Below are 27,532 nucleotides of genomic sequence, written 5' to 3'. Positions count from 1 at the left end.
TAGTTATAACACACTGCTGCTTTATTATCATTAGCTTACCATTTAATAGCACTGTAGAAAAAACGCACTTTACACATTAAGACATTTAGAAAGTATATAGGGAATCATTCACTTCTTAGTAAATTGTAAAGTTAGACTGGTTTGTTGTTCAAATTTGCCAGTCTAGATTCCATTTTGGATCCATCAACTTTACTTCTTTTCATGGATGAGACTGGGAACATTTTTTAAAAACTGATATTAAAAAAGACTATAACTGTAAATATTATCTTCTGTGCTAATGAAAATAAGATTATATAGGTAGGTATTGAAATAATTCCCAGTGGATTCCTGTCAGACATGCATTAGTGGTCGTGTGGTCTAGTGCTTTGTTTTCACACTTTGTGTGTAAGTTTAGCCTGAGCTGTTGATAGTAGTAGTTTCTCTTTTAACTGTCTATACATTAGTGGTTCTCAAGTTGAGGCAATTTTGTCTCACAGGGGACATTTTGCAGAGACATTTTGGTTGTCACAAATGTGGAGCTGCTATTGGCATCTAATACGTAGAAGCAAGGGATGCTGCCAAACATTCTACAATTTTATAAGATTTTTTAAAAGGCCTTTTACATCTAAAGTAGAGTTTTGGCACTATTGACATTTTAAGCCCTATAATTATTTGTTTATTTGTTGTGGGAGAGCTGTTCTATATATTGCAGAATAAAAAAAAACTTATAAAATATTTATGGCAGATGAAAATGGATTAAGAGCAGCAAAAATTAAGATTTTAAGTGGTAGCATCTAAACATTCTATGTTTTGTAGAAGATATCAACAAATTGAAAGGAAAAATTTAAAAAAGTAGTATTTAATAGGGTTAAAGATTGTTTTTTTTTTTCTTTGAGACAGAGTCTTGCTCCATCACCCAGGCTGGAATGCAGTGGCATGATCTTGGCTCACTGCAACCTCCACCTCCTGGGTTCAAGTGATTCTTGTGCCGCAGCCTCCTGAGTAGCTGGGATTATAGGCAAGCACCACTATGCCTGGCTAATTTATATTTTACTACAGACAGGGTTTCACCATGTTGGCCAGGCTGGTCTTGAACCCCTGGCCTCAAGTGATGTGCCCACCTCAGCCTCCCAAAGTGCTGGGATTACAGGCATGAGGCACTATACTCAGCCTAAAGATTCTTTTATGGGCCTATAGCTTGAGTAAAAATAAATAGTGTGGATACATATTTCCAACTGAATATAATGTATTATTTTTTATTTTTTGGAATTTTTATTAATGAAAGTATCTACTTGTTTTTCAAGATAGCAGGCAGAGCTAAAAGGCAAAGAAAAGGGAGTTGAAAACTAAGTAAAAAATTTGATTGTATAATTAAAAAAATTTCTCCACTAATTAATAATTCAAAATATGTAAGTTTTATGATTTTAATCTAATATTCAAAACTTAAAATGGAGGGAAATTTGCAGTTACTGACTCATTAGATTGAACTTTTTTGTTTTCATACATATTTTGTTGTTGTGTACTTTCCAGTGATACAAGTTGTTTTAATAACAAGATATACTTCAATTTTATTTGAGTTTTGACATTAATATTACATGGTTATGTTTTGCAAATTTAAATTACATTTTAAGCTATCCACTAATATTCATCTAATGGGAGTTCTTTTAGTAGAAGTGGGAGTTGAATAAAATAAGACATGGGAATCAGGGACTTGTATTACAGTTCTTCAGAGAAACAGAATCTGTCTATATATATACACATATACACAGTTTGTAGATATATAAATATATATTTGTTTATATATAATATATAAATATATAATATGTATGTACATAATGAGATTCATTATAAGAAATTGACTCATGTGGTTATGAAGGTTGAAAAGTCCCAGGATCTGCCATCTGCAAACTGAAGACCCGGGAAAGTTGATGATGTAAATTCCACTCCACGTATGGAGGCTTGAGAACCAGGAGTGCAGTTGGTGTAAGTCTCAGTCCAAGAGCAAGAAAAGGCAGAGAGCGGAAATTCTTCCTCCCTCTACTTTTTCATTCTTTCAGGCCCTCAGTGGATTGGATGATGCCCACCATAGGGAGAGCATTTTACTTTACCTGGCTTACCAATCAATTTAGTCTTATCCAGAACTCCCCCACAGACATATCCAGAAATAATGCTTAGCCTAATATGTGACCACCCCATGTCTTGGAAAAGTTGACACATAAAATTAACCATTGCAAGTCTACCCTTTGTCAACTTGGCACCTATACATAACTACATAAACCATACTTAATTTTCAAATGAAGATAATAACTAGGTCATATTCTACCTAACATGATACAAGTATCCTGTGTACAACTGGAAAACACATCAATCTCTTTCCCAGAAAAGGAGGTAAAGTCCTTGAGTGATATTTGCTCCTCTCCTTGATATTCTATTACTTAAATACTATGATGTAAAATCAACAGTGCTTAAATTCTGATATGAGCATCTTACATGATGAGGGAATAAGAGGGGAATGAAAACAAAGATACTACACACAAACACACACACAGATGTATTCTTAGCAAAATGAGGAGGAAATACAATTACAGTCCTTATTTCTGTAACTGATGGCATGTTTGTAGCTAGTATTTATACGTATATTCTTTTTTTAAATTATACTTTAAGTTCCAGGGTACATGTGCACAACGTGCAGGTTTGTTACGTATGTATACATGTGCTATGTTGGTGTGCTGCACCCATTAACTCGTCATTTATGTTAGGTATGTCTCCTAATGCTATCCTTCCCCCCTTCCCCCACCCCACGACAGGCCCCGGCGATTCCTCAAGGATCTAGAACTAGAAATACCATTTGACCCAGCCATCCCATTACTGGGCATATACCCAAAGGATTATAAATCATGCTGCTATAAAGACACATGCACACGTATGTTTATTCTGGCACTATTCACGATAGCAAAGACTTGGAACCAACCCAAATGTCCATCAATGATAGACTGGATTATATGTATATTGTTACCTAACCATTCTGTATTTCCTTTACCTTCAGCAAGCACCTTACCTGCTTGTGGTTTTTTATCTGTTAGGGTGACTCAAACCTTTATTCTCGAAGAGTCATTCTTCATTAGTAGTCCTGCTTGAATTGGATTGTTGCAGTTTTCCACTGATCTCAATCACAGGGTAATATAATTTGGATATTTGTCCCTGTCCAAATTTATGTTGAAATGTAATCCCCAGTCTTGGAGGTGGAGCTTTGTGGGAGGTGTTTGGATCACAGGAGTGGATCCCTCATGAATGGCTTGGGCCATCCGCTTGTTGATAAGTGAACTCTCACTCTGGGTTCACTTGACATCTGGTCGTTTAAAAGTGTGTGGCATCTCCACCTCCACTCTCACTCTTGCTCCTGTTGATTTAGAGGTGTAAGGAACCTAAAGTGGCCAAGTGGCAGTGTTAATTTCCAATTCTATGGAATCAGTGTTGTGTTTTCTGGAAAAAAATATTCCTTCCTCTGGAATTAAGACATCTAGGTCAGCAAAGAGTAAGGTCACAAGAACAGGAAGAAAAGTTTTGCTAATGAATTACTAGGGACAATAGCGAGTAGTACCACTCCCATTTCCAACCCTTGATTCTTGGTCCCATAAATGCTGGCTGTGAGAGAAAGAGCACCATGTACTGGATGCCGCCTCAGAGCTTATATGGCTTTCTGGAGAACCCTTTTCTCAGCCTTGCAAGGTATTACTACTTAGCTGGCACTGTAACTGAATCATCAAAAGCCCATTCTACTGTTTTATGAAACAAGTTGCTTGACGATCGTAGGGAACATGATAAGACCAGTGAGCATAGGCCCATTGCTGTCCTTCATGTGCTGTGATGTGAGTTCCTTGGTCAGAAGCAATGCTGTGTGGAATACCAAGATAGTAGAAAAAGAATTCTATAAGTTTACTGATGGGAGTTTTCGCAGAAGCATTGTGAGCAAGGAAGGCAAATCTGTAGCCAGAATAAATGTCTGTCTCAGTAAAAACAAATGCTTCCCTTTCCCTGATGGAAGCTCTGTTAACCTGCCTCCAGGTAGCTGGCTGATTACCTAGGGGGATGGCGCCATATCAGGAGCTCAGTGTTGGTTTCTGCTACTGGCATATTGGGTACTCAGCAGTGGTCATAGCCATGACCACAAGGTCATGGCCCTGGTGAATGGAAGTCCATTTTGCTGAACCCATGCATAATCTCCATCCCTGCCACCATGGCCACTTTGTCCATGATGTTGGGTGATGACACAGGTGGCTAGGGAAGAAGGTATTCATAGAACTGGTCATCTTATCCATGTGATTATTAAAATACTCTTTTGCTGATGTCACCTTTTGGTGAACATTTACACTGGATACAAGTATCTTCACTTATTTGCCATTCAGCGAGATCTGTCCACATCCCTTTTCCACAAATTTTTTTTTGTCACCAATTTTCCATTCATGTTCCTTCCAAGTTCCTGACCATACAGGCAAACCATTGGCCACAGCCCATGAATCCGTACACAGTTGCACATCTGGCCATTTCTTCTTCCAAACAGAATGAACAATGAGGTGCACTGCTTGATTTTGCCCACTGGGAAGATTTCCTTTCACTACTGTACTTCAGGGAGGTCCCAGGAAGGGGCAGCAGAGCTTCAGCAGTCCGTTTTTGGGTAGAGGCTGCATATTGTGCAGAACCATCTGTAAATGAAACCAGTCTTCTCTTCCTCTGTCAAGTGATCTAGGGAACTTCTTATGAAGCGATAGGTGCAGACTAGGAGAGAGAAGGCACTGTGGCAGAAGTGGGGATTATGGGCATTTGGGCCTCTTCTTCATGTAACTTAGTTGCTTCTTCAGGGCCTGCTTGAGCCTGGTCATGTATATACCACTTTTATTTGATGATAGAGTGCCACTGTGCACACCCAACCTCATGGGTTGGTTGGTCAGATAACACCCAGTTCATGATGGGCCGAAATCACATGATAATTTGGTGGCCCATGGTTAAACATTGAGTTTCTATCAATGCCCAGTAGCAGACTAAGCTGTTTCTGTTAAAGGAGAATAGTTACCTGCAGAGGATGGTGATGTTTTGCTACGAAATCCTAAGGGTCTGCACTGTTATTTTCCTATAGAGGCCTGCCAAAGGCTCCAAAGAGCATCCTGTCTCCAACTGATATTTGAGACACCATTGCATCTGCAGGATCATGTAGCCCAACTGGCAGAGCTTGCATAGTAGTCTGGACCTGCAGAACCCTCTCTTATTCTGAGATCTATTTGGAATTAGCAGCTTTTTGGATCACTTGGTAAATGGGTCAAAGTAACATACCCCAATGAGGAATGTGTTACCTCCAAAATCCAAAGAGGCCTATTAGACATTCTCCCTCTTTTTTCTGTTGGTTATAGGAGGGGCCAGAGGCAACAACTTAACATTCACCTTTGAAAGGGATATCTTGACATGCCCCATACTGCTAGACCCCTAGAAATTTCACCGAGTTAGAAGGTCCCTGAATTTTAGATGAATTTATTTCCCAACCTCTGACACACAAATATCTTGCCAATAAGTCTAGACTAGTTGCTACATCTTACTCACTAGGTCCAATCTGTGTGATGTTTTCAATATATGGATCAGTGTGATGTCTTGTGGAGTGAAAAGGCAGTTAAATGCCTGAGAACTAAATTATTACATAGGAGTGTAGAGTTGGTATACTCCTGAGGTAGAGCAGTGAAGGTGTATTGCTACCATTGCCAGCTGAAAACAAACTGCTTCTAGTGATCTTTACTAACAAGTTTCAAGAAAGAAGCATTTGTCAGATGTTTAGCTACTTGCCAGTTGCCAGGAAATGTGTTAATTGCCCAAGCAATGAAACCACATCTGATAAGGCAATTACAATTGGTATTACCACCCGGTTAAGCTTATGATAATTCATTGTTATTCTCCAAGATCCATCTGTCTTCTACATAGACTAAATAGACAAATTTCATGGGAATATAGTGGGAATTACCACCCCTGCATCCTTTAAGTCCTTTATGGTGGCACTAATCTTTGCAGTCCTTCCAGGAATGGAGTATTGCTTTTGGCTTACCATTTTTCTACATAGAGGCTGTTCTAGTGGCTTCCTCTTGGCTTTTCCCTCCATAATTGTCTTCACTCTGCAGGTCAAGGAACCCGTGTGAGTTTTCTTTCAGTTGCTGAGTATGTCTGTTCCAATTATGCATTCTGGAACTGGGAAGATAGCCACAGGATGAGCTCACTATGAGAGGGACCTGAACTCCACTGATCATCTGGCAGTCATAAGTCTCTGATGGGTGGCCCGCAGTGATGTTTTGGGCCTCCTTGAATTAATGTCAGTTCAGAACCAGTATCTAGTACTGACACTGCTTATTTCCCTTTCCTCAGTGCATAGTTACTCTGGTAAACACTGTAAATCCCATTGAGAAAGGCAAGGAGAAAGATGAACAATATACCTTTTTGGTAGTATGTTGAGGTCCTTCCTTAAAGGGACCCAGCATCCCCTTCATTCAAGGCCTTTGGGTCTGTAAACTGGCTCAGTTTTGGAACTTAATTGAGGACCTCTGACTATCTGTATTTATGATTCAGGTTAGAATTTTCTTTACTTAGAACTTTTCTGCTTATAGAAATCAATTAGGAATTTAGTAGGATTTCTATATATTTTACTTCTAGGAACAACCTCATGCTCAACTCACCAATGCCATAGATGTGAGCAAGTCAGACTATTCCAATTGCTGCTTTAACTCTGCTGTTCATCATAGTAACCACACCCACCTTGCCTTTGGTAGTTGAGTGCTGCTACCTGGCCCCTGCCAACCTAGATCCAATTATTCCTATTGCATTTATGTTTCCCAATTCAGTGACTGCACTTCCCACTGCAAGGCAGGGCATACGGAAAAGAGCAGTCATGGAGCTCTTCAAGGATGCCAGTGCTCCCCTCCCAAGTTTATTCCTTTCAATATTCGTGAAAAGTGTGTCTTCTAGATCCTCTCACGGAGGGTGAGCAGATCTTAAAGGACAAATCCACTCTAACATTCCAATCTCCCTAAGCCATTAAATGTCTTCTATGTTAAACCAAGGCAGATCCAGCATTTCCAAATCATTCACTGTAGGCCACCTTTTGGTCTACGTTTTAGCTAACTAACAGGAAGAGCCCTTTCTGACTCTCCAACATATAACATTAAATGTATAATGTCTGCTTAGCCCATATCAATAAATTTTGCCTGATCCAACTTTATGTTTTGTCTATCATTTTGCCATACTTTACCATTCTGGAGGCTGGGAAGTCCAAGATCTTGGTGCTAGTAGATTTGGTATCTGGTGACGGCCTACTTTCTGATTCACAGAAGATGTCTTTTCACTGCTTCTTCCCCTGGTAGAAGGGGAGCTCTTGTGTCTTCAGCACTTTATAATGGTGTTAATCCCACATATGAGGACTCTACCATTATGATTAAATTACCTCCCCAGAGTTGCACCTCCTAATAACATCACATTGGGATTGGGTTTCAAAATACGAATTTTGGGAGATGCAAACATTCAGTCCATGACAGACATTTACACATGAAAATACAACATATCTGAGCGAAAACAGATATTCTTAAAAATTGTATTATGTAAATTGCTATCAAGTATTTATAAAGTGGCATTTTGCTTTATGTTTTATTTTTGATGATGATGTGTTAACAAGGAAAGCATTGGGTGAGGTAGCGTAAGAGAGCAGATGGTACTTACTTGAAATTTAGAATTTGATGTCATGTGTCCTTTAGACAGTTTTATCAGAATGTCTTGTGATTAAGTGAAACCAAATGTTAATGGATACAGAGAGGTCTTTGGGATTTCAGTCTAGATTATGTGCATTGATATCCTATTTCATATAGGTCAAACAATGTGCTTTATTCTCACATATTTTCATTTAAAATTTACAACTGAGTATATTAGAGTGAAGATAAGTAGAATAGTGGTTACTATTCATAATGTGTGTCTGGTTCATTAGGCCAGAAATGCCAGCTATGTTTCAGAATAACAGCTTTCTTTTACCATTGATTAACTTGGCTCTATGTATGCTTGAAACATAATTTCATTTTTTGTACTTGTTTAGTATCAATAAATGACTATAATTTTCCTTTTTTTTGTTGTTATACTTTATGTTCTAGGGTACATGTGCACAGCATGCAGGTTTGTTACATATGTATGCAGGTGCCATGTTGGTGTGCTGCATCCATTAACTTGTCATTTACATTAGGTATATCTCCTAATGCTATCCCTTCCCCCTTCCCCCCACCTCAAAACAGGCCCCGGTGTGTGATGTTCCCCTTCCTGTGTCACGTGTTCTCATTGTTCAGTTCCCACCTATGAGTGAGAACATGCGGTGTTTGGTTTTCTATCCTTGTGATAGTGTCCTGAGAATGATGGTTTCCAGCTGCACCCATGTCCCTACAAAGGACACGAACTCATCCTTTGTATGGCTGCATAGTATTCCACGGTGTATATGTGCCACATTTTCTTAATCCAGTCTATCACTGATGGACTTTTGGGTTGGTTCCAAGTCTTTGCTATTGTGAATAGTGCTGCAGTAAACATACGTGTGCATGTGTCTTTATAGTAGCATGATTTATAATCCTTTGGTTATATACCCAGTAATGGGATGGCTGGGTCAAATGGTATTTCTAGTTCTAGATCCTTGAGGAATCACCACACTGTCTCCCACAATGGTTGAACTAGTTTACAGTCGCACCAACAGTGTAAAAGCATTCCTATTTCTCCACATCCCCTCCAGCACCTGTTGTTTCCTGACTTTTTAATGATCACCATGCTAACTGGTGTGAGATGGTATCTCATTGTGGGTTTGATTTGCATTTCTCTGATGACTAGTGGTGATGCGCGTTTTTTCATGTGTCTGTTGGCTGCGTGAATATCTTCTTTTGAGAAGTGTCTGTTCATATCCTTTGCCCACTTTTTGATGGGGTTGTTTTTTTCTTGTAAATTTGTTTAGGTTCTTCGTAGGTTCTGCATCTTAGCCCTTTGTCAGATGAGTAGATTGCAAAAATTTTTTCCCATTCTGTAGGTTGCCTGTTCACTCTGATGGTAGTTTCTTTTGCTGTGCAGAAGCTCTTTAGTTTAATTAGATCGCATTTGTCAATTTTGACTTTTGTTGCCATTGCTTTTGGTGTTTTAGACATGAAGTCCTTGCCTATGCCTATGTCCTGAATGGCATTGCCTAGGTTTTCTAGGGTTTTTATGGTATTAGGTCTAACATTTAAGTCTCTAATCCATCGTGAATTAATATTTGTATAAGGTGTAAGGAAGGGATCCAGTTTCAGCTTTCTACATATGGCTAGCCAGTTTTCCCAGCACCATTTATTAAATAGGGAATCCTTTCCCCATTTCTTGTTTTTGTCAGGTTTGTCAAAGATCAGATGGTTGTAAATGTGTGGTATTATTTCTGAGGGCTCTTTTCTGTTCCATTGGTCTACATCTCTGTTTTGGTACCAGTATCATGCTGTTTTGGTTACTGTAGCCTTGTAGTATAGTTTGAAGTCAGGTAGCATAATGCCTCCAGCTTTGTTCTTTTGGCTTAGAATTGTCTTGGCAATGTGGGCTCTTTTTTGGTTCCATATGAACTTTAAAGTAGTTTTTTCCAATTCTGTGAAGAAAGTCATTGGTAGCTTAATGGGGATGGCATTGAATCTATAAATTACTTTGGGCAGTATGGCCATTTTCAGGATATTGATTCTTCCTATCCATGATCATGGAATGTTCTTCCATTTGTTTGTATCCTCTTTTATTTCATTGAGCAGTGGTTTGTAGTTCTTCTTGAAGTAGTCCTTCACATCCCTTATAAGTTGGATTCCTAGGTATTTTATTCTCTTTGAAGCAATTATGAATGGGAGTTCACTCATGATTTGGCTCTCTGTTTGTCTGTTATTGGTGTATAAGAATGCTTGTGATTTTTGCACATTAATTTTGTATCCTGAGACTTTGCTGAAGTTGCTTATCAGCCTAAGGAGATTTTGAGCTGAAACGATGGGGTTTTCTAAATATACAATCATGTCATCTGCAAACAGGGCAATTAGACTTCCTCTTTTCCTAAACGAATACCCTTTATTTCTTTCTCTTGCCTGATTGCCCTGGCCAGATCTTCCAACACTATGTTGAATAGGAGTGGTGAGAGAGGGCATCCCTGTCTTGTGTCAGTTTTCAGAGGGAATGCTTCCAGTTTTTGCCCATTCAGTATGATATTGACTGTGGGTTGTCATAAATAGCTCTTATTGAGATATGTTCCATCAATACCGAATTTATTGTTTTTATCATGAAGAGCTGTTGAATTTTGTCAAAGGCCTTTTCTGCATCTATTGAGATAATCATGTGGTTTTTGTCTTTGGTTTTGTTTATATGCTGGATTACATTTATTGATTTGCGTATGTTGAACCAGCCTTGCATCCCAGGGATGAATCCCATTTGATCATGGTCGATAAGCTTTTTGAGGTGCTGCTGGATTTGGTTTGCCAGCATTTTATTGAGGATTTTTGCATTGATGTTATCGGAATATTGGTCTATAATTCTGTTTTTTTTTGTTGTGTCTCTGCCAGGCTCTGATATCAGGATGATGTTGGCTTCATAAAATGAGTTAGGGAGGATTCCCTCTTTTTCTATTGATTGGAATAATTTCAGAAGGAATGGTACCAGCTCCTCCTTGTACCTCTGGTGGAATTTGGCTGTGAATCCATCTGGTCCTGGACATTTTTTTTGGTTGGTAGGCTATTAATTATTGCCTCAATTTCAGAGCCTGCTATTGGTCTATTCAGGGTTTCAACTTCTTCCTGGTTTAGTCTTGGGAGGGTGTATTTGTCCAGGAATTTATCCATGTCTTCTAGGTTTTCTAGTTTATTTGCATAGAGTTGTTTATAGTATTCTCTGATGGTAGTTTGTATTTCTGTGGGGTCGTTGGTGATATCCCCTTTATCATTTTTTTATTGCGTCTATTTGATTCTTCTCTCTTTTCTTCTTTGTTAGTCTTGGTAGTGGTCTATCAGTTTTGTTGATCCTTTCAAAAAATCTGCTCCTGGATTCATTGATTTTTTGAAGAGTTTTTTATGTCTCTCTCTCCTTCAGTTCTGCTCTGTTATTCTAAAGATTTACATAAAACTATTATTCTTTTTCTTATTCCAACATGTTTAGCCATTCTCATGTCATTTTTATAGGTTATTTATCTGATAATTCATGTAAATTTAATTATTTTAATTACCTATCAAATGTTTAGAACTATACTGTAATGATTATGTAGGATAATGCTAATATTTACATACTATATGAAAGCAAAAAATTATGAATCAGAAAAAATAACAATAAGAAAGTTTGTTTCTAATGAAAATGGAGTGGTTGAAAAAGTCATAAAGTGATTTGAAATTTACAAAAATGTATCTTCTGTAATGTTTTAGGATGAATACAGATAAAAATTATATCTGGGTACTTTTTATCTGTTAGTTTATAGTAAATGTAATATGCTCTAATAGAAATTAACACCTTTGGAATGGAGGTGATGGCAATGTATTTTATGAAGGAAGTGGCTTATAAATAAATAGTTGGTGAATGACATTTAAAGTCTCTAAGTGGTTAAAAATTGCTTCAATAAGTTTTATCTATGGGATAGGTATAACTTAATTTTAACTCTGAACTTTATTGAGTGAAAGCAAATATTTAGCTCCCTTACATGAGAAGGCCTCAGGTGTTTATACCTATAGTCAAAACAAAACAAAAAGATTGAGGTGGGGGCTCAATGTTTAGCATCAAATACTTTGGATTTTTTTTTCTTATAAAGTAGAGCGACAGAAAAAGTTGAGCCAAAAATGTTAATATCTAATTTTCACGAGGTAGGTTTTATTATAGGTATTGATAATATGTAAATTATCTCAACCTGGGTATATGTAAGGAACCACCATCAAAGTTTCTATATTGTCTATTTTTTTTCTTTCTTGGAAATTAACTTTTAATCTCTCAGTGCCAGGATTGGTTGAAATATGATTATGTTATGGAGATTTGGAAATAAAATAAAACTTTTGCAGATTCTTTGAAGCCTCAATGAAGGAAATGTGACAGATCAATACAGAAGAAATCTCAATTAACCAAAACCATTTAGTGTCTGTGGAAGTAAAATTAGTTTGAGTTATTGTGACAGTCGTTTATCTTTTTATATTGTATTGGATTTTGATAAAGCATCTCTTTACCTTTTACTACTTTTAATTTCTGCCTCATTCCCAAGGGTCTGTGTGATACTTTTATTAAGATGAGAACCATTTCATGTCGTCATTAATGGAAATGACTTTGTGCATGATTTTATTTTTTGAATTGGAAGACTGTTTTTGAATTCACTGGAAAAAGTTTTCATTAGATGGTGCCTGTTTCACATTATGTAATTTACACACTTTATTTTTTGATAAACATTCATTCCAATTCCAAGAACAATAATTTAACCTGTTAAAAGAAAAACTTAAGACAAAATAAATTTAGCAGAGCTTATTTGAACAAAGACTGATTCATGAATTAAGCAGCACTTTGATCGAAGAGCTTCAGATACCTCCAGCTATCAATGTGGGCAGGAAGTATTTTTTTTTTTTTTTTTTTTTTTTTTTTTGAGACGGAGTCTCGCTCTGTCGCCCAGGCTGGAGTGCAGTGGCCGGATCTCAGCTCACTGCAAGCTCCGCCTCCCGGGTTTACGCCATTCTCGTGCCTCAGCCTCCCGAGAAGCTGGGACTACAGGCGCCCGCCACCTCGCCCGGCTAGTTTTTTGTATTTTTTAGTAGAGACGGGGTTTCACTGTGTTCGCCAGGATGGTCTCGATCTCCTGACCTCGTGATCCGCCCGTCTCGGCCTCCCAAAGTGCTGGGATTACAGGCTTGAGCCACCGCGCCCGGCCAGGAAGTATTTTTAGACAGAAAAAGGAAGTGACATTTAGGGACATCTTGATTGGCTACAGCTCACCATTTGCCCTATTTGGGCATGGTGAGATGAGGCATTTGCCTTGTATGGAAATAGTCTAATCAGTTGGCAGCATGTGTTTGGCTGAAGCTCAGCTGCTGTGATTAGCTGAGACTAAGCTATCTGTTATAAGAATACACTCATAAATTAGGCTGCAGTTTGTTTACATACTAAATCAGGCCAAATTTAATTTAATCTCCCCTTTTGGTCAACTGTCATTTTTGAGAAATTGACCACAAACCTTAGGCACTAATACTACTTTCTGTCACCATCATAATGGACTTGTTTGGTCTGAATATGGAATTCACAATTACCAATGTCAAGTCAGTTGAATGATTTTTTATATTCTCTTTGTGTTTTTATTATTTTAACTATAGTGAGACCATCTGATGTATAACAGATGGCTGCATATGAACATTTAAGACTTGAGAGGGGCCAGGCACGGTGGCTCACGCCTGTAATCCCAGCACTTTGGGAGGCCGAGGTGGGCGGATCACAAGGTCAGGAGATCGAGACCATCTTGGCTAACATGGTGAAACTCCATCTCTACTAAAAATACAAAAAATTAGTCGGGCATGGTGGTGGGCACCTGTAGTCCCATCTGCTTGGGAGGCTGAAGCAGGAGAATGGTGTGAACCTGGGAGACGGAGCTTGTAGTGAGCTGAGATAGCGTCACTTCACTTGAGCCTGGGCGACAGAGCGAGTCTCTGTCTCAAAAAAAAAATAAAGATAAAAGAAATAATTGAGAGGATATGGCATACTAATGAGACTATTTATAATGACTATCAGGAGGGTAATATTAAGAGACTAAAGTATACTTCTTAATAGGTGCTCCCATGAATCAAACTGGTCAAAATCAAATATATCAACAACAAGCCAGAAGAGGGATCTGCTTGTTTTAATCAATCATCTTGTTTGTTGATTTCTTAAAACTGAATTTCTATCATGTCATACATAATTTTCCAAGGGCAATAGGAGGTGTTATCTGTTGCACACACTCTTCTCTCATCAGTCAATGGATAGGCCAAAGCAATCGTGTTATCTAAAACAACTTTAGCAGGAGAATTTAAAGATGTTTGATGGGCAACTGTAGCCCATTTCTGCTATAGTAGCTAATGTTTGAGGCAGATTTCTAATTGTACTCTCATTTACATTTATGCCAAGCCAGGGAAGGAGCATTCTACCAAAAGATGCCCATTTATGGATACTTAGACTTGCTGGCAAACTCCTCTTTATTCTTTAGTGTAAATTAAGAGGTGTAGACCAATGTTCAATTTCCAGTTGGCTATTGGAAATAATCATGACAATTCTAACAGTATTACTGTTAAAATCCCTAATCGACATTTTCCACTTATTGAGACATGGAGTTGCTCACATATATGGTTGGTTGTTAAATCCTGTACAGATAAAAATATACTCTGGAGAGCACTAGTAATATTTCTCCAAGGCTCCATTATGAAATCATTGCATGGTTGAAGGATCTTGACAATTAAAGGGATTAGGGTGAGAAATTTCTTGACAAACTGTTGAGTTATCTTTCTTTTGGTTATCCTATTAAATTTCTGGCATAATGTAACTGCAAATCCCTCATTATAGGTTTTGATTACTCTTAGATTTAAACAAAGAACCTAATGTGCGAATCTAAAAGTCTAACCCGATACAAAGGACCAGATATTGCTCTTAGAACATCAGAGAAATTTGTTAGAAGGTGAAGCAGAGACTCTCTAAGATCATTTAAGGATTTAGGTTTAACATAACATATCCAACATTCAGTTACTTTCCCTGCAAAAGCTATTGATTATGAAATCATAATAAGCATGTTATCTTCCTGGGTATACATAAAAAATAAAAACAGAGAAAAGAGGAAAAGGACTATAGTTTCATGGTGACTAAGGAAAGAAGTCTTGATCTGTCATCTTGGGAAAGCTGTTCATGTCTAGGATGTCATTTGTTTCTGAGGAGAAATGTCCCTGGTCAATTTTGCCTTGAAGTTTCCGGTGGGTGTACTGTCCCAAGGCTGGATGGGTTCTCTTAAATTGAGAAATGTGGATCCAAGGCTCAGGCTCAAGACCCTGAAGTTTTGCTGCAGAGAAGAACTTAGTGTAGTCCCTTGCAGCTGAGTTCAAGGGCAATCTTTCTCTGGTGTCTCTTTTGAAAAGAGCCAATCTCCAGGGTGTAGACCATGAAAGGTCTGGTTGTCATCAGTTTGTGGGGGCTTCTTCTATCTGGTGAAAATATACTTTGGCAAAATACATTAAAGCCTTGCAATATCAAGTCATGTCAGAGTTTGTAGAAGCGGGAGATACATGAGTTCTATTATTAGGGGCATAGGCCTTCCAGTAACCATTTTAGAAGGGATCAATCTATGTTTTCCAGTGGGAGTGGATATGATTGCCATTTTAATTTGTAATACCTTTGAACAAGGCAGTGTAGTTAGCTTTGCCTATTGCCATTGTGTTTATAATACTTTATTTGACTATTTTGCAGTTTGTCCATTGAAACATATGCCTCTATTGCTATGATTAGCTGGGACTCAACTATCTGTTACGAGAATATGCTTGTAAGTTAGGGTACAGTTTGTTTGCATCCTAAATTAGGTTGTAGTTCACTACTTATAGAAGCAGCTTTAGGCCAAATTTAATTTAATTTAATAAACTAATGAAATAAATAAGAGAGAGCCTGATTCAGTTGAATTGTATTTGGAGTTAGAAATGTTTATTTTAAAGTTCACCAGAGGATTTAAATATACACTGAAGTTTAAGAATCATTGCTGTACAAAGGTGAAAAATAACATGCTTTTTAAATTTTCTAGTCTGTGAAGAACTACACTAAGTGTCATGTGAGAAATGAGCAGATTTGTAACAAACTTACCAGCTGTAAAAGCTGTTCACTAAACTTGAATTGCCAGTGGGATCAGAGACAGCAAGAATGCCAGGCTTTACCAGGTAAAGATTTCAAAATTTAGTGAATGAGTTTATGGTATACAGATAAATACTGACATAGAAAAGTACGTTTAGTAAGGACACTACATTTTCTAAAATTAAAGTCAACAAATATCAACCTATAATATTATAGTACTAATAGCACTGTTTCTCCAAGAAAAGTTTTTTGATTGCATATTTGCTTCCAATTATTTTAAGGTGTTCATATGTTTACTATACTGTTGAATTGATGAGATACCTTTTCATTGAAAAAAAATCTTAAAAATGTAGATAATAATAAGCACTCAGACTTTATATTCAGATTTAACAAATATTAACATTTTGTCATATTTTATTTAAGTACCCTTTATTTTCCAAACTCAGTGCATATTTTCATTATACATTATAACATTTATAAAAAATATTTTAAGGAAATAATAATATAGTACATATTTATTATATATTATATATTTTCCCTCTCTGTATCTCAGGGTTTTAAAAATATTATATATATAATATGTTAAAAAGAAATACATAAATATATTACTTATATAATATGTAACAATATATTTATTAAAATATATCTAGTAATTTTAATGATAGAAATATATAGTTTATATGTTTAATAAATTTAAACCATAAATTTATATATTAATTATATTATATTTTATAACATATAATATAATATAAATTGTTTTTATATAACTTATTATCCTATATATAATATACTTTTATAATAAATAAATTTCTTATAATAAATATTATCTGCTTTTATGAGAATCCAAATTTTACAAACTACAGCAAAGCTCATTTTTAAAAGTAATTTCATTTTTTCACAGTTAACATTGCTAGTGGATGCTAAATACTCTTCCTTTGAAATATAAAAGATAAAATGAGAAAATTGAAAGTTAATACAGGCATTTAACCAGTTCTGCTTCTTATACAGATAAACTGAGATCCATGCTGGTTAAGTGATATGCTCAAAATTATGTGGCTGGTACAATGACACAGTTGTAGCTATTAACTACGTGTTTTCTTTCTATTTAGTATTTTGCCTCTCTTAATCCCAGGTTTTTTTTTTTTTTTAAAGAAAAGTTTCTGAGCCTATGTAATTCTAAAACATATTGGAAAATTCCATCACAGAATTTGTCTAAAAGAGAATCTTTCTTACAAGTTCATGTAATAAAATCAAAATTATTTTGTCTTTAAAAATACCATCGAGGCCAGGTGCGGTGGCTCACACTTGTAACTCTGGCACTTTGGGAGGCTGAGGTGGGTGGATCACTTGAGGTCAGGAGTTCAAGACCAGCTTGGCCATCATGGTGAAACCCTGTCTCTACTAAAAATACAAAAATTAGCTGGGTGTGATGGTGGGCACCTGTAATTTCAGCTACTCAGGAGGCTGAGGGAGGAGAATCACTTGAACCCAGGAGGTGGAGGTTGCAGTGAGCAGAGATCACACCACTGCACCCCAACCTGGGTGACAGAGTGAGACTCTGTCTCAAAAAGAAGCAAACAAACACACCATTGAGGCATTGGAATGTCATTCATACTTTGAATTTTGTTTGCATACTGGCCTTTAAAGCTTTTAAACAGTGTGATATGCATGTGTGCTTATTTTGAGAAAGATAGTATTAGTAATGCAGTAGGCAGGATTTAAGAAGCAGCAGTGAGATGGTGCTAAGAAGTTGAAAGTGGTGTTGATCTCTAAGAATTAAACTATAAAATGAAAATGTAGATCAATGAAAATATTTACAAAGTTTCCTTAAAATGACAAGGTTAGTCTTGGACCAAAACAAGATTTGAATGAAGGAATGTATATATTTAAAGGAATATTACTTTGATTAGAATGGAAATTAGTTGCCAGTGGAAGTTTGGAAAAATGACGGTGAAGTTACTTTTGGTAGTACTCATCTATTCATTCCCTAGGAAAAAAATGTTGCTTTGTTATAAAGGCTGCACTTGACCAGGCTATTATTTTGGAGATACAATGAAATATATTATACACAAATTCCCTTTTCTTAATTCATATTTACTAAGCAGCCAACTGGCTATATATCGTTTGATTTCCATTCAGCTTATCTCAAGGAAGTGAATGCTCTAAATAGAGGGCCCAGTCTGTAGAGCAGTTGTACAATTCCATGACAATTGACAATTGGTGTATTGCATTTTTTTACGTTGATCTCATATGAGCTTGGCAATTTGAATTTGTCTCACTAAACTCATTATAAATTAATTGCCTTCCTTTAAACCCCACTGCTAAGTTGATGCTCAATACTACAAAAGCCTGAAGTATAAAAATATTTGGTTTGGTAATATAATTTAGTTTAGCCACAAAGGCCCATGCATTTGTTTTTATTTGAATGATTTGTCAATTAACTATTTTTGTTCTCACTAAAAAATAAGTGAGGAGACAGGCAATAATAATCTAAATTCTTCCTTGATTCAGTAAAGTGAGAAAAAAACATAATTTAAGAAAACTTTTGCATTGTAAGGAGAACTTTTTTGGTATTTTGGATTTAAAATGACTGGAATAATTGAAACACATATAGCCTCAAACTGAAAACCAGGAAATGGTACACAGTCTTATTAAATGATAATTATAGTTTATTGAGGGATTACTATGTTCCAGCTGCTGTGAGTTATTCATGGTACCCAATTTAATCCTTAGAGCAGCAACCATGAACAAACAGGAGTCCCCTACATGGTTTTGAGTGGGTCCATTTGGTGAAGACTAGTAGTACTGAGACATTATTTGCTTTTAAAATTCTCCATTTGTTATGGGTTTACCATGGAGTTTTATAAAGGCTATCTGATGTATGCTATTCCTATGGAATGAATGTAGAAGAAGGTATGAGAATATAACTGCCAAATGCCAAATATTAAAGACATTTACAAAAATATAAAACAATAAAAATAAAATATGCTATTAAGTTGTAATGTTCCCCTTCAACATTTTGTTCTGAACTATTTCAAATATTGAAAAACAGAAATAATTGTGTAGAGTACACCGAATGCCTACATTCTGGATTCTACAATTAACATATTGCTCTATTTGTGTTATCCCTGATCTCTCTGCCTCTCCATCCTCTATTCATTCATTAATCCTTCTTTATTTTTTGATGCTGAGGTCTAATTTGAATTGTCAGCTACTTTCCCTCAGGAAGAGAATTTGAGGATACATTTCCGTTGGGCCTATTTGTATACCATAGGGAGCAAGACATCTCAGCAGCCGGAAGAGTGAATTTATAGTGGGGTTTAAAATTATTATTTTAAATAAGTACATGTATTTGTTAAAGTTACCATTTTAAATTTTAAAACCATTTTTCATTTTAAAACTCTCCAAATCAGTAGATATAGCATGCATAAAGAAAAGTTCTGTGGGACCCTCAATCATTTTTAAGACTTAAAGACCAAAAATTTGAAAACAGCTGCTTTAAAACAATTTTATAAGAGTTGCAGCAATATATCCAAAGTCCTTCACACAGGGCTAGAGGTGCGAATACATTTCATGTGATATAGAAACTAAAATGTAGTCTAACTTTATAGATCAGTATATTAATGAAACACTATTGTTAATTAGTGCACGCTAAAGTTTAGCCTTATTAATGTATTTATTATATAAACCTGTGTTTTAGAAAACAGTGTTTCAAGTTCAATTTGGATTCTATAGATAAACCACTATTACTGAATAATATGTTTCAGTAATAGTGAATATTCAGAATATTCAAAATAGTAATTATTCAGAATAATAATATCTTTAGAAAGACATAATTGTATAAAAATAAACATTAGTAAGGAAAGAGCATAGCTCCTTTACTAATCGTAAGTGAAATGAGACTTCTCTACCTATACTTATGAAAGAATCAGAGAACCCAACTTATATCACAACGATATACCTGAGCTATGGAAATTAGATTTAGAGGTCAATTAACTTCACTTATAGGAGTAACTTTGAAACTGCTTTTGGTATAAGCTTGTTGTTTTTCTATTAAAGTAATCTTGTCTTATGTAAACTAGACCTTGGGACATAAATATAGTAGTGATTTTACTTATTGAAATACCATATGCCAATATACCAGACGTTACAGAGAAAACCTAGCCGTCAACACATTTAACAGATGTCATAGAGCCATGATTTATCTCATATTTAAGATTTAAAGAAAAAATTGGGATGTTCTGCTTTCATTCTCTACCAAACTATTATAAAAAATTTATTTGAAATATTATATTGAGATATTTAATATGTTTTATTTCACAAATAATTTAAACAAATACAGAATTAATTGAAAAATACATTTGCTTTTTGGTAATCTAAAACTGAGACATATTTTTTTTTTACTAGCTCATCTTTGTGGAGAAGGATGGAGTCATATTGGGGATGCTTGTCTTAGAATCAATGCCACTAGAGAAAACTATGACAATGCAAAACTTTATTGCTATAATCTTAGTGGAAATCTTGCTTCATTAACAACCTCAAAAGAAGTAGAATTTGTTCTGGATGAAATACAGAAGTATACGCAACAGGTAACATTTCTACTTTTTTACATTATGGAAATATGCTATGATAATCTCATAATTATTTGAAATGTTTTTTTTTGTTTTTAATACATTATTTTGCTAATTTTGGAAATAAAAGTAAAATTGATTTCTCAAGTGAATTGACAGAAGACTTATTTTGTATAAGTAACAAGGTAATAATGTTTTATAAATTATCACTTTTTGCAGAGCAAACCACTGTATTACCTTACCAAAGTCATCTTATATGAATAAATACACTTAAAGAGTATATATAATTTAAGAATTATAGCTCCACTTGGTATAATGTGGCAGAAAGAATTTTTGCTTGAAAACTTTTCAGAGCAATTATAGTCGATCCTCTGTATCTATGAGTTCCTCATTCATGGAGTCAGCCAACTGCAAATGAAAAATATTTTTAAAATGTATGGTTGTGTCTGTACTGAACATGTACAGACTTTTTTTCTTGCCATTAGTCCCTAAACAATACAGCATAACAGCTATTCAATAATATTTAAGTTGTATTCAGTAAAAATCTAGAGATGTTTTAAAGTATATAGGAGGATATGGATAGGTTACTTGGAATACTATGCCATTTTATATCACATAAGGGACGTGATATTTATGGATGTTAGAATCCACAGGGGACCTGGAACTAATTCTCCATGGATAGAGAGAGATGACTATGTTACCAATTACTTGCTATATAGAAACAAGTAATGCTTGCTTGGTATAGCTTACTTTAAAGAAGCATTGTAGATAGCATATCAAAATGGTGGAGAGCATAAAATCTGGACATATGCTTATTTCTACAACTTAGTAGCAAGTGTACTTCAAGATGGTACTTCAAGATGAGATATGGATGGGGACCCAGCCAAACCATATAATCTCCCTTTCTGTAGGTTGTCTTTTCACTGTGTTGATTGTTTCCTTTGCTGTGCAGAAGCTTTTTATTTTTATATAATCCCATTTGTTTATTCTTGCTTTTGTTTCCTGTGCTTTTGAAGTCTTGTTCATAAAATCTTTTCATAAACCCATTCCTGGAGATTTTCCTATGTTTTCTTCTAGTAGTTTTATTGCTTTGGGCCTTAAATTTAGTTCTTTGATCCATTTTTTTTTTGTATAGGGTAAGAGGTGGGGGTCTAGTTTAATTCTAATGCATATAGAGATCCAGTTTTTCTAACACCATTTATTGAAGAGATTGTCTTTTCCCCTATGCATGTTCTTGGTGTAATTGCCAAAAATCAGCTGGCTGCAGCTATGTGAATTATTTATGGCTTCTCTATTCTCTTCCATTGGTGTATGTGTTTGTTTTTATACCAGTACCATGCTGTTTTGTTTACTACAACTTTGTAGTGTATTTTGAAGCCTGGTAGTTTGATAGCTCTAGCTTTGTTCATTTTGCTCAGGGTTACTTTGGCTATTAGGGCTCTTTTTTGTTCCATACAATTTTAGGATTGCTTTTCCTATTTCTGTGAACAATGTCATTGGTATTTTATAGGTAGTGCATTGAGTCTGTAGATTGCTTTGAGTAGCATGGTTGTTTTAACAATATTAAGTCTTCTATTTGCATGGAATGTTGTTCCATTTGTTTGGATCCTCTTCAATTTCTTTTTTTTTTTTCTTTTTCTTTTTTTGAGATGGAGTCTCACTCTGTTGCCCAGGCTGGAGTACAGTGGCACCATCTCAGCTCACTGCAAGCTCCGCCTCCTGGGTTCACGCCATTCTCTTGCCTCAGCCTCCCGACTAGCTGGGACTACAGGTGCCTGCCACCACGCCTGGCTAATTTTTTGTTTGTGTGTTTTTAGTGGAGATGGGGTTTCACCGTGTTAGCCAGGATGGTCTTGATCTCCTGACCTCCTGATCCGCCCATCTCGGCCTCCTAAAGTGCTGGGATTACAGGCGTGAGCCACAGTGCCCGGCCTCAATTTCTTTAATCAGTGTTTTGTAGTTTTTTTTTTTTTTTGTAGAGGTCTTTTACCTCCTTGGTTAAATTAATTCTAAGTATTTTAATTTTTTATAGTATTGTAAATGGTGTTACCTTCTTGATTTATTTTACACATAGTTTGTTGTTTGTGTATAGAAGTGCTACTGATTTTTGTGTGTTGATTTTGTATCCTGAAACTTCGCTGAATTACTTTATTAGTAGTACTAAGCGTTTTCTGGTAGAGTTGAAGTGGTGTCATTCCTCTATGGTAATACCTTAGGCTCTTTGCCTCACACCAAGGAAATCAAGGACGGGGACACACAAGGAATGAAATTAAGAGCAAAGGTTGCCAGGCATGGTGGCTCACGCCTGTAATCCCAGCACTTTGGCAGGCTGAAGCGTGTGGATCACCTGAGATCAGGAGTTTGAGACCAGCCTGACCAACAAGGTGAAACGCCATCTCTACTAAAAATAGAAAAAATTAGCTGGGCCTGGTGGCGGGCGCCTGTAATGCCAGCCACTCCAGAGGCTGAGTAGGAGAATTGCTTGAATCTGGGAGGCGGAGGTTGCAGTGAGCCAAGGTTGTGCCACTGTACCCCAGCCTGGGGGACAAGAGTGAAACTGCAAACCCCCAGCCAAAAAAGAGCAGAGGTTTAATAGGTGAAGGAAAGAGAAAACCTTTCTCTCCTGCAGAGAGAGAGGGGCTCCGGAATGGGTCTTCTGATTCTGTGTTGAAATGCATGGGGTTTTATAGACAAGCTTAAGGAGGTGGTGTCTGATTTACATAGAGCTCAAAAGATTGATCTGACCACATGTGCCATTTACATAGTGAGTGAAGAAGCTGGTTGCCCTACCCTAATCTTTTATTATGCAGATGGGTTCTCTACTGGGCCTGTTGCCTGTTCCTTTACTGTACACGTGGTTGACAAAGAAAAGGGAAGATGGAGTCTCCATGAGGAACATGCCTGGCCCCCAGGTAACCTTTACAAACTATTGGCACAGCTGCCGGCATTCACCTGTGTAAGCGTCCAGCTTTCTTATCTGTGTCTGCAGCTCAATTTCATAGGCTGCTGTTTGTTAGAAAAATAATGATTTTGGAGCTGCTTTTTGTTAAAAGGGAAGGCTTGCTGAGGAGTCTTTTACTCTCACTATCTGCCTAAATAATTTCTTTCTGGCTCTTGTTTAAGAGTCTTAAAGTTTTTCTCTGTATAAGATCACGCCATCTACAAACAGGGACACTTTGACTTCTTCTGTTTCAATTTGCATGTCTTCTATTTCTTCTGTTGCCTAACTGCCCTGGCCATGAACTTACAGTGCTATGCTAAATAATTGTGGTGAGAATGGACATCCTTGTCTTGTTCCAATTCTTAGAAGAAAGGCTTTTAGCTTTTCCTGTTCAGTATGATGTTAGCTGTGGGTTTGTCCTATATGGCCTTTATTATTTTCAGGTACATTCCTTCCTAAATAAAGGTATTTATTTATTTATTTCCTTCCTAAATTAGGTAATTCTTATGTAAATACCTAATTTAAGTTTTTATCTTGATGAGATGTTGAATTCTGTTGAATGCTTTTGCTGCATCTATTGAGATGATCGTATGGTTTCTGTCCTTCTATTGATGTGATATTTGATGTTCATTAATTTGTGTAGGTTGAATCATCCTTGTAGCCCTTGGATAAATCCTTCTGGGTCACGGTGTGTTTTGTTCTGATATTGTTGGATTCATTTTGCTATTTTGCTAATATTTTGTTGAGCATTGTTGCATATGTTCATTAGAGATTTTGGCCTCTAGGTTTTTTTTTTTTTTTTTTTTTTTTTTTTTTAATGTCCTTGTCTGGTTTTGGTATCAGTGTTATGCTGACCTCATAGAATGAGTTAAGAAAATCCCCTCTTCTTCAGTTCTTTGAAATAATTTGAGAAGAATTGGTTTTAATTGCTTTTGAAAGGTTTGGTAGAATTCAGCAGTGACGCCATCTGGTCCTGGACTTTTCTTTATTGTGAGACTTTTCATCATTCATTTAAAATCATGAATTTTGTTGGTATTTTCAAGTTTTCTGTTTCTTTTTGGTTCAATTTCTAGGTTGCATGTGTCCAGAAATTTATTCATTTCCTGTAAGTTTTCAATTTCTTGAAATATAGTTGTTTATAGTGATCTCTCATGACCCTTTATGTTTCTGTGTTATTTTAATGTCTCCTTTTTCACTTCTGATTTTATTTATTTGGGTCTTCTCTCTTTCTTTATTATTTAGTCTAGCAAATGGTTTGTCAGTTTTCTTTATTTTTTGAACAAGACCGACATTTTCTGTCATTGATCTTCTGTATTATTTTAGTCCTGATTTCATTTCAATAAAGATCATGATTGCTGTGATCTTTATTTTATTCCTTCTTCTAATTTTGGATTTGTTTTTTTTCTTACTTTGCTAATTCTTTGTGATGCAACATTAGGGTGTTTATTTGAAATTGTTCTTTTCTTGATGTATATATTTATTACTATAAACTTCCCTCTTAGTACTGCTTTTGCTATATTCTATAGGCTTTGGTATGTTGTCTTTCTATTTTCAGCTGTCTCAAGTAATTTTTAAATTTCATTCTTAATTTCTTTCTTCACCCAGTGTTAATTGAGGGCTATGTTGTTTAATTTTCATTTATTCATATTGTTTTGAATGTTCCTCTTTTTATTAAAGTCTATTTTTATTACATTATGGTCATGTAAGATATTTGGTATGATTTTGATTTTTAAAAATTTGTTGATATTTGTTTTATGTTCTACTATATGTGGTCATTCCTGGAGAATGTTCCATGTGCTGTTGAAAAGTATGTGTATTCTGCAGTACAATGTTCTGTAAATGTCTGTTAGGTCCATTTGGTTTATGCTGCAGTTTAAATCTGATGTTTCTTTGTTGATTTTCTATCTAGATCATCTGTCCAGTACTGAGAGCATGGTGTTGAAGTATCCAAGTATTATTGTTTTGGGGCATATTTCTCTTTTTATATCTAATAATATTTTCCTTACATATCTAAATGCTCCAGCATTGGGTGCATGTATATTTACAATTTATTGTCTCTTACTGAATTAATCCCTTTCTTATTGTATAATATGTTTCTTTATCTCTTTTACAGCTTTTGACTTAAAGTCTGCTTTGTCTGATATAAGTGTAGCTACTCCTGCTCACTTTTGCTTTCTGTTTGCATGGAATGTCTTTTCTCATCCCTTCACTTTTAGTCTATGTATGTCTTTACAGGTGAGATAAGTTTCTTGTAGGCAGCGTATTGTTAGTTATTTTTTAAAAAAATACCTTCAGACAGTGTATATCTTTTAAGTAACGGAATTTATTTACTTTCAAGGTTATTATTGGAAGGTGAGAAATATTCCTGTCGATTTGTTGGTTGTTTTCTGATTTTTGTACATCTTTTCTTCCTTTTTATATCTTTTCTATTCTTTGTTCCTTTCTTCCTCTCTTATTGTTAATTTTTGTAATTACATGCCTTTCTATAGTGATACAGTTTTATTTCTCTTTCTCTTTAGTGTGTTGGCTCTACCAGTGAGTTTTATAATTTTGTATGTGTTCATGATGATGGTTATCATCTTTTCAGTTCTAGATGTTAGGCTCCTTTGAGCATTTATTGTAAGGCTAGTCTATTGGTGATGAATTTCATTAGATTTTGTCTGTGAAAGATATTATTTCTCCTTAATTTCTGGAGGATAGCTTTGCTGGGTATAATATTTGTGGTTGACAGTTTTATTTTTCTTCTCAATAGTTTGAATATATCTTTCCATTCCTCTTGACCTTTATGGTTTCTGCTAAGAAATTCACTGTTGCTGTAGTGTGGATTTTCCTTTATCTGACTTTATGCTTTTCTCTTGCTGCTTTTAGAATTCTTTCTTTGTGTTTGATTTTTGATGATTTGAGGATTGTGTGCATTGGAGAGGACCTGTACAGCCTGAATCTATTTGTTGTTCTTTAAGCTTCCTCCACCTGGATGTCAATTTCCTTCTGAAGACTTAGGAAGTTTTCAAGTGATTTATTAAATATTTCTAGATGCCTGTTTCCTTCTGTTTTCTTTTTGTAGTGCCTATAATACAGATAGGTTTTCACTAAATGGTTTCTTATAAATGTTGTAGGCCTTCTTCACTCCATATTCTATTTTATTTTTGTTGCTTATGTTATTTGCTTTTAAGTTCAGTAATTCTTCTAGCTGGGCATGGTGGTGTGAACCTGTAGTCCCAGCTACTTGGGACGCTGAGGTAGGAGGACCGCTTGTAAGCCCAGGAGATCGAGGCTAACCTAGGCAACATAGCAAGAACCCATCTCTGTTAAAAAAGAAAAAAGAGTGATTCTTTTTTTCTGCTTAGTCAAGTCTGTGGTTGAAGCTCTCTGTTGCATTTTAAAAATTTTATTCATTGAATTCTTCAGATCTGGGATTTATTTTGTTCTTTTTTTCCTGATATCTCTGTTGTTGAATTTTTCATTCAAATTATGAATTGTTTTCCTTATTTTGTTGAATTGTCTATTTGTATTCTCCTATATCTTATTGAAGTTCCTTCAGATTATTTTGAATTTTCTTTCTGATATTTCATATGTTTACTTATGTTGGGTTCTATTTCTGGAGAAATATTGTTTTCCTTTGGAGATATCATTTTTTTTTTTTTTTTGCTTTTTCTTGTTTGATATATTCCTACATTTTATGTAGGAATTCCTACATAAAATTCTTCCAATTTTATGGAGTAGGTTTTGTATGGAAAGAGTTATTAGTATGAATGGGTCTTGGCGTATTAGTTCAATGGGGTGTATTGGTATTGGTTCTAGGTAGATGCAGTAGTGTAATCTCCATGTAGTTTCTTTAGCTAGAATCCACACTAGTGACATACTAGTGACATTTTCAAGTGTCTTAGTAGCCTTAGCAAAGACAGTTTGTAGCAGTGGTGGTGTGGCTCTGTTGGAGAGTGTGCTCACCTAGCTGTTTCTCAGGTCATGGGCATGTGAGTACCCACAGTGGGTAGGGCAGCTTGCATTTTGGCTTGCTGGGGTTGAGGCCACAGGACTCTCACTCTGGGAGCATAGGCATGCAGTCACTTGGCTGACCTGGGGGCTGGCCTGCTAGGAATAACCTATGAGATTGTTCTTCAAGCTTAAGATGTGAGTGTATAGCTGCTTGATTGGCTTGGAAACATGTTTTCTAGGGATGGCCTTTGGGCCTGTT

General features: G+C 35.9%; 1 protein-coding gene across 1 annotated transcript in view; it reads left to right on the top strand.

Moving 5' to 3' along the window:
- Positions 1–27,532, top strand: part of ATRNL1 (attractin like 1) — an 852,984-nt gene that overhangs the window by 183,061 nt on the left and 642,391 nt on the right. Inside the window, exons 14-15 of the mRNA XM_033181738.1 lie at positions 15,779–15,911; positions 20,233–20,414. Coding sequence (XP_033037629.1) covers positions 15,779–15,911; positions 20,233–20,414 — 315 coding nt within the window. The remainder of the gene's footprint in view (positions 1–15,778; positions 15,912–20,232; positions 20,415–27,532) is intronic.

Source organism: Trachypithecus francoisi, unplaced genomic scaffold (genome assembly GCF_009764315.1).
Source record: "Trachypithecus francoisi isolate TF-2019V2 unplaced genomic scaffold, Tfra_2.0 Contig01579, whole genome shotgun sequence".
Taxonomy (NCBI): domain Eukaryota; kingdom Metazoa; phylum Chordata; class Mammalia; order Primates; family Cercopithecidae; genus Trachypithecus; species Trachypithecus francoisi.
Note: the sequence above shows the minus strand (reverse complement) of the source record. Positions and strands in the feature narration are given on the sequence as shown.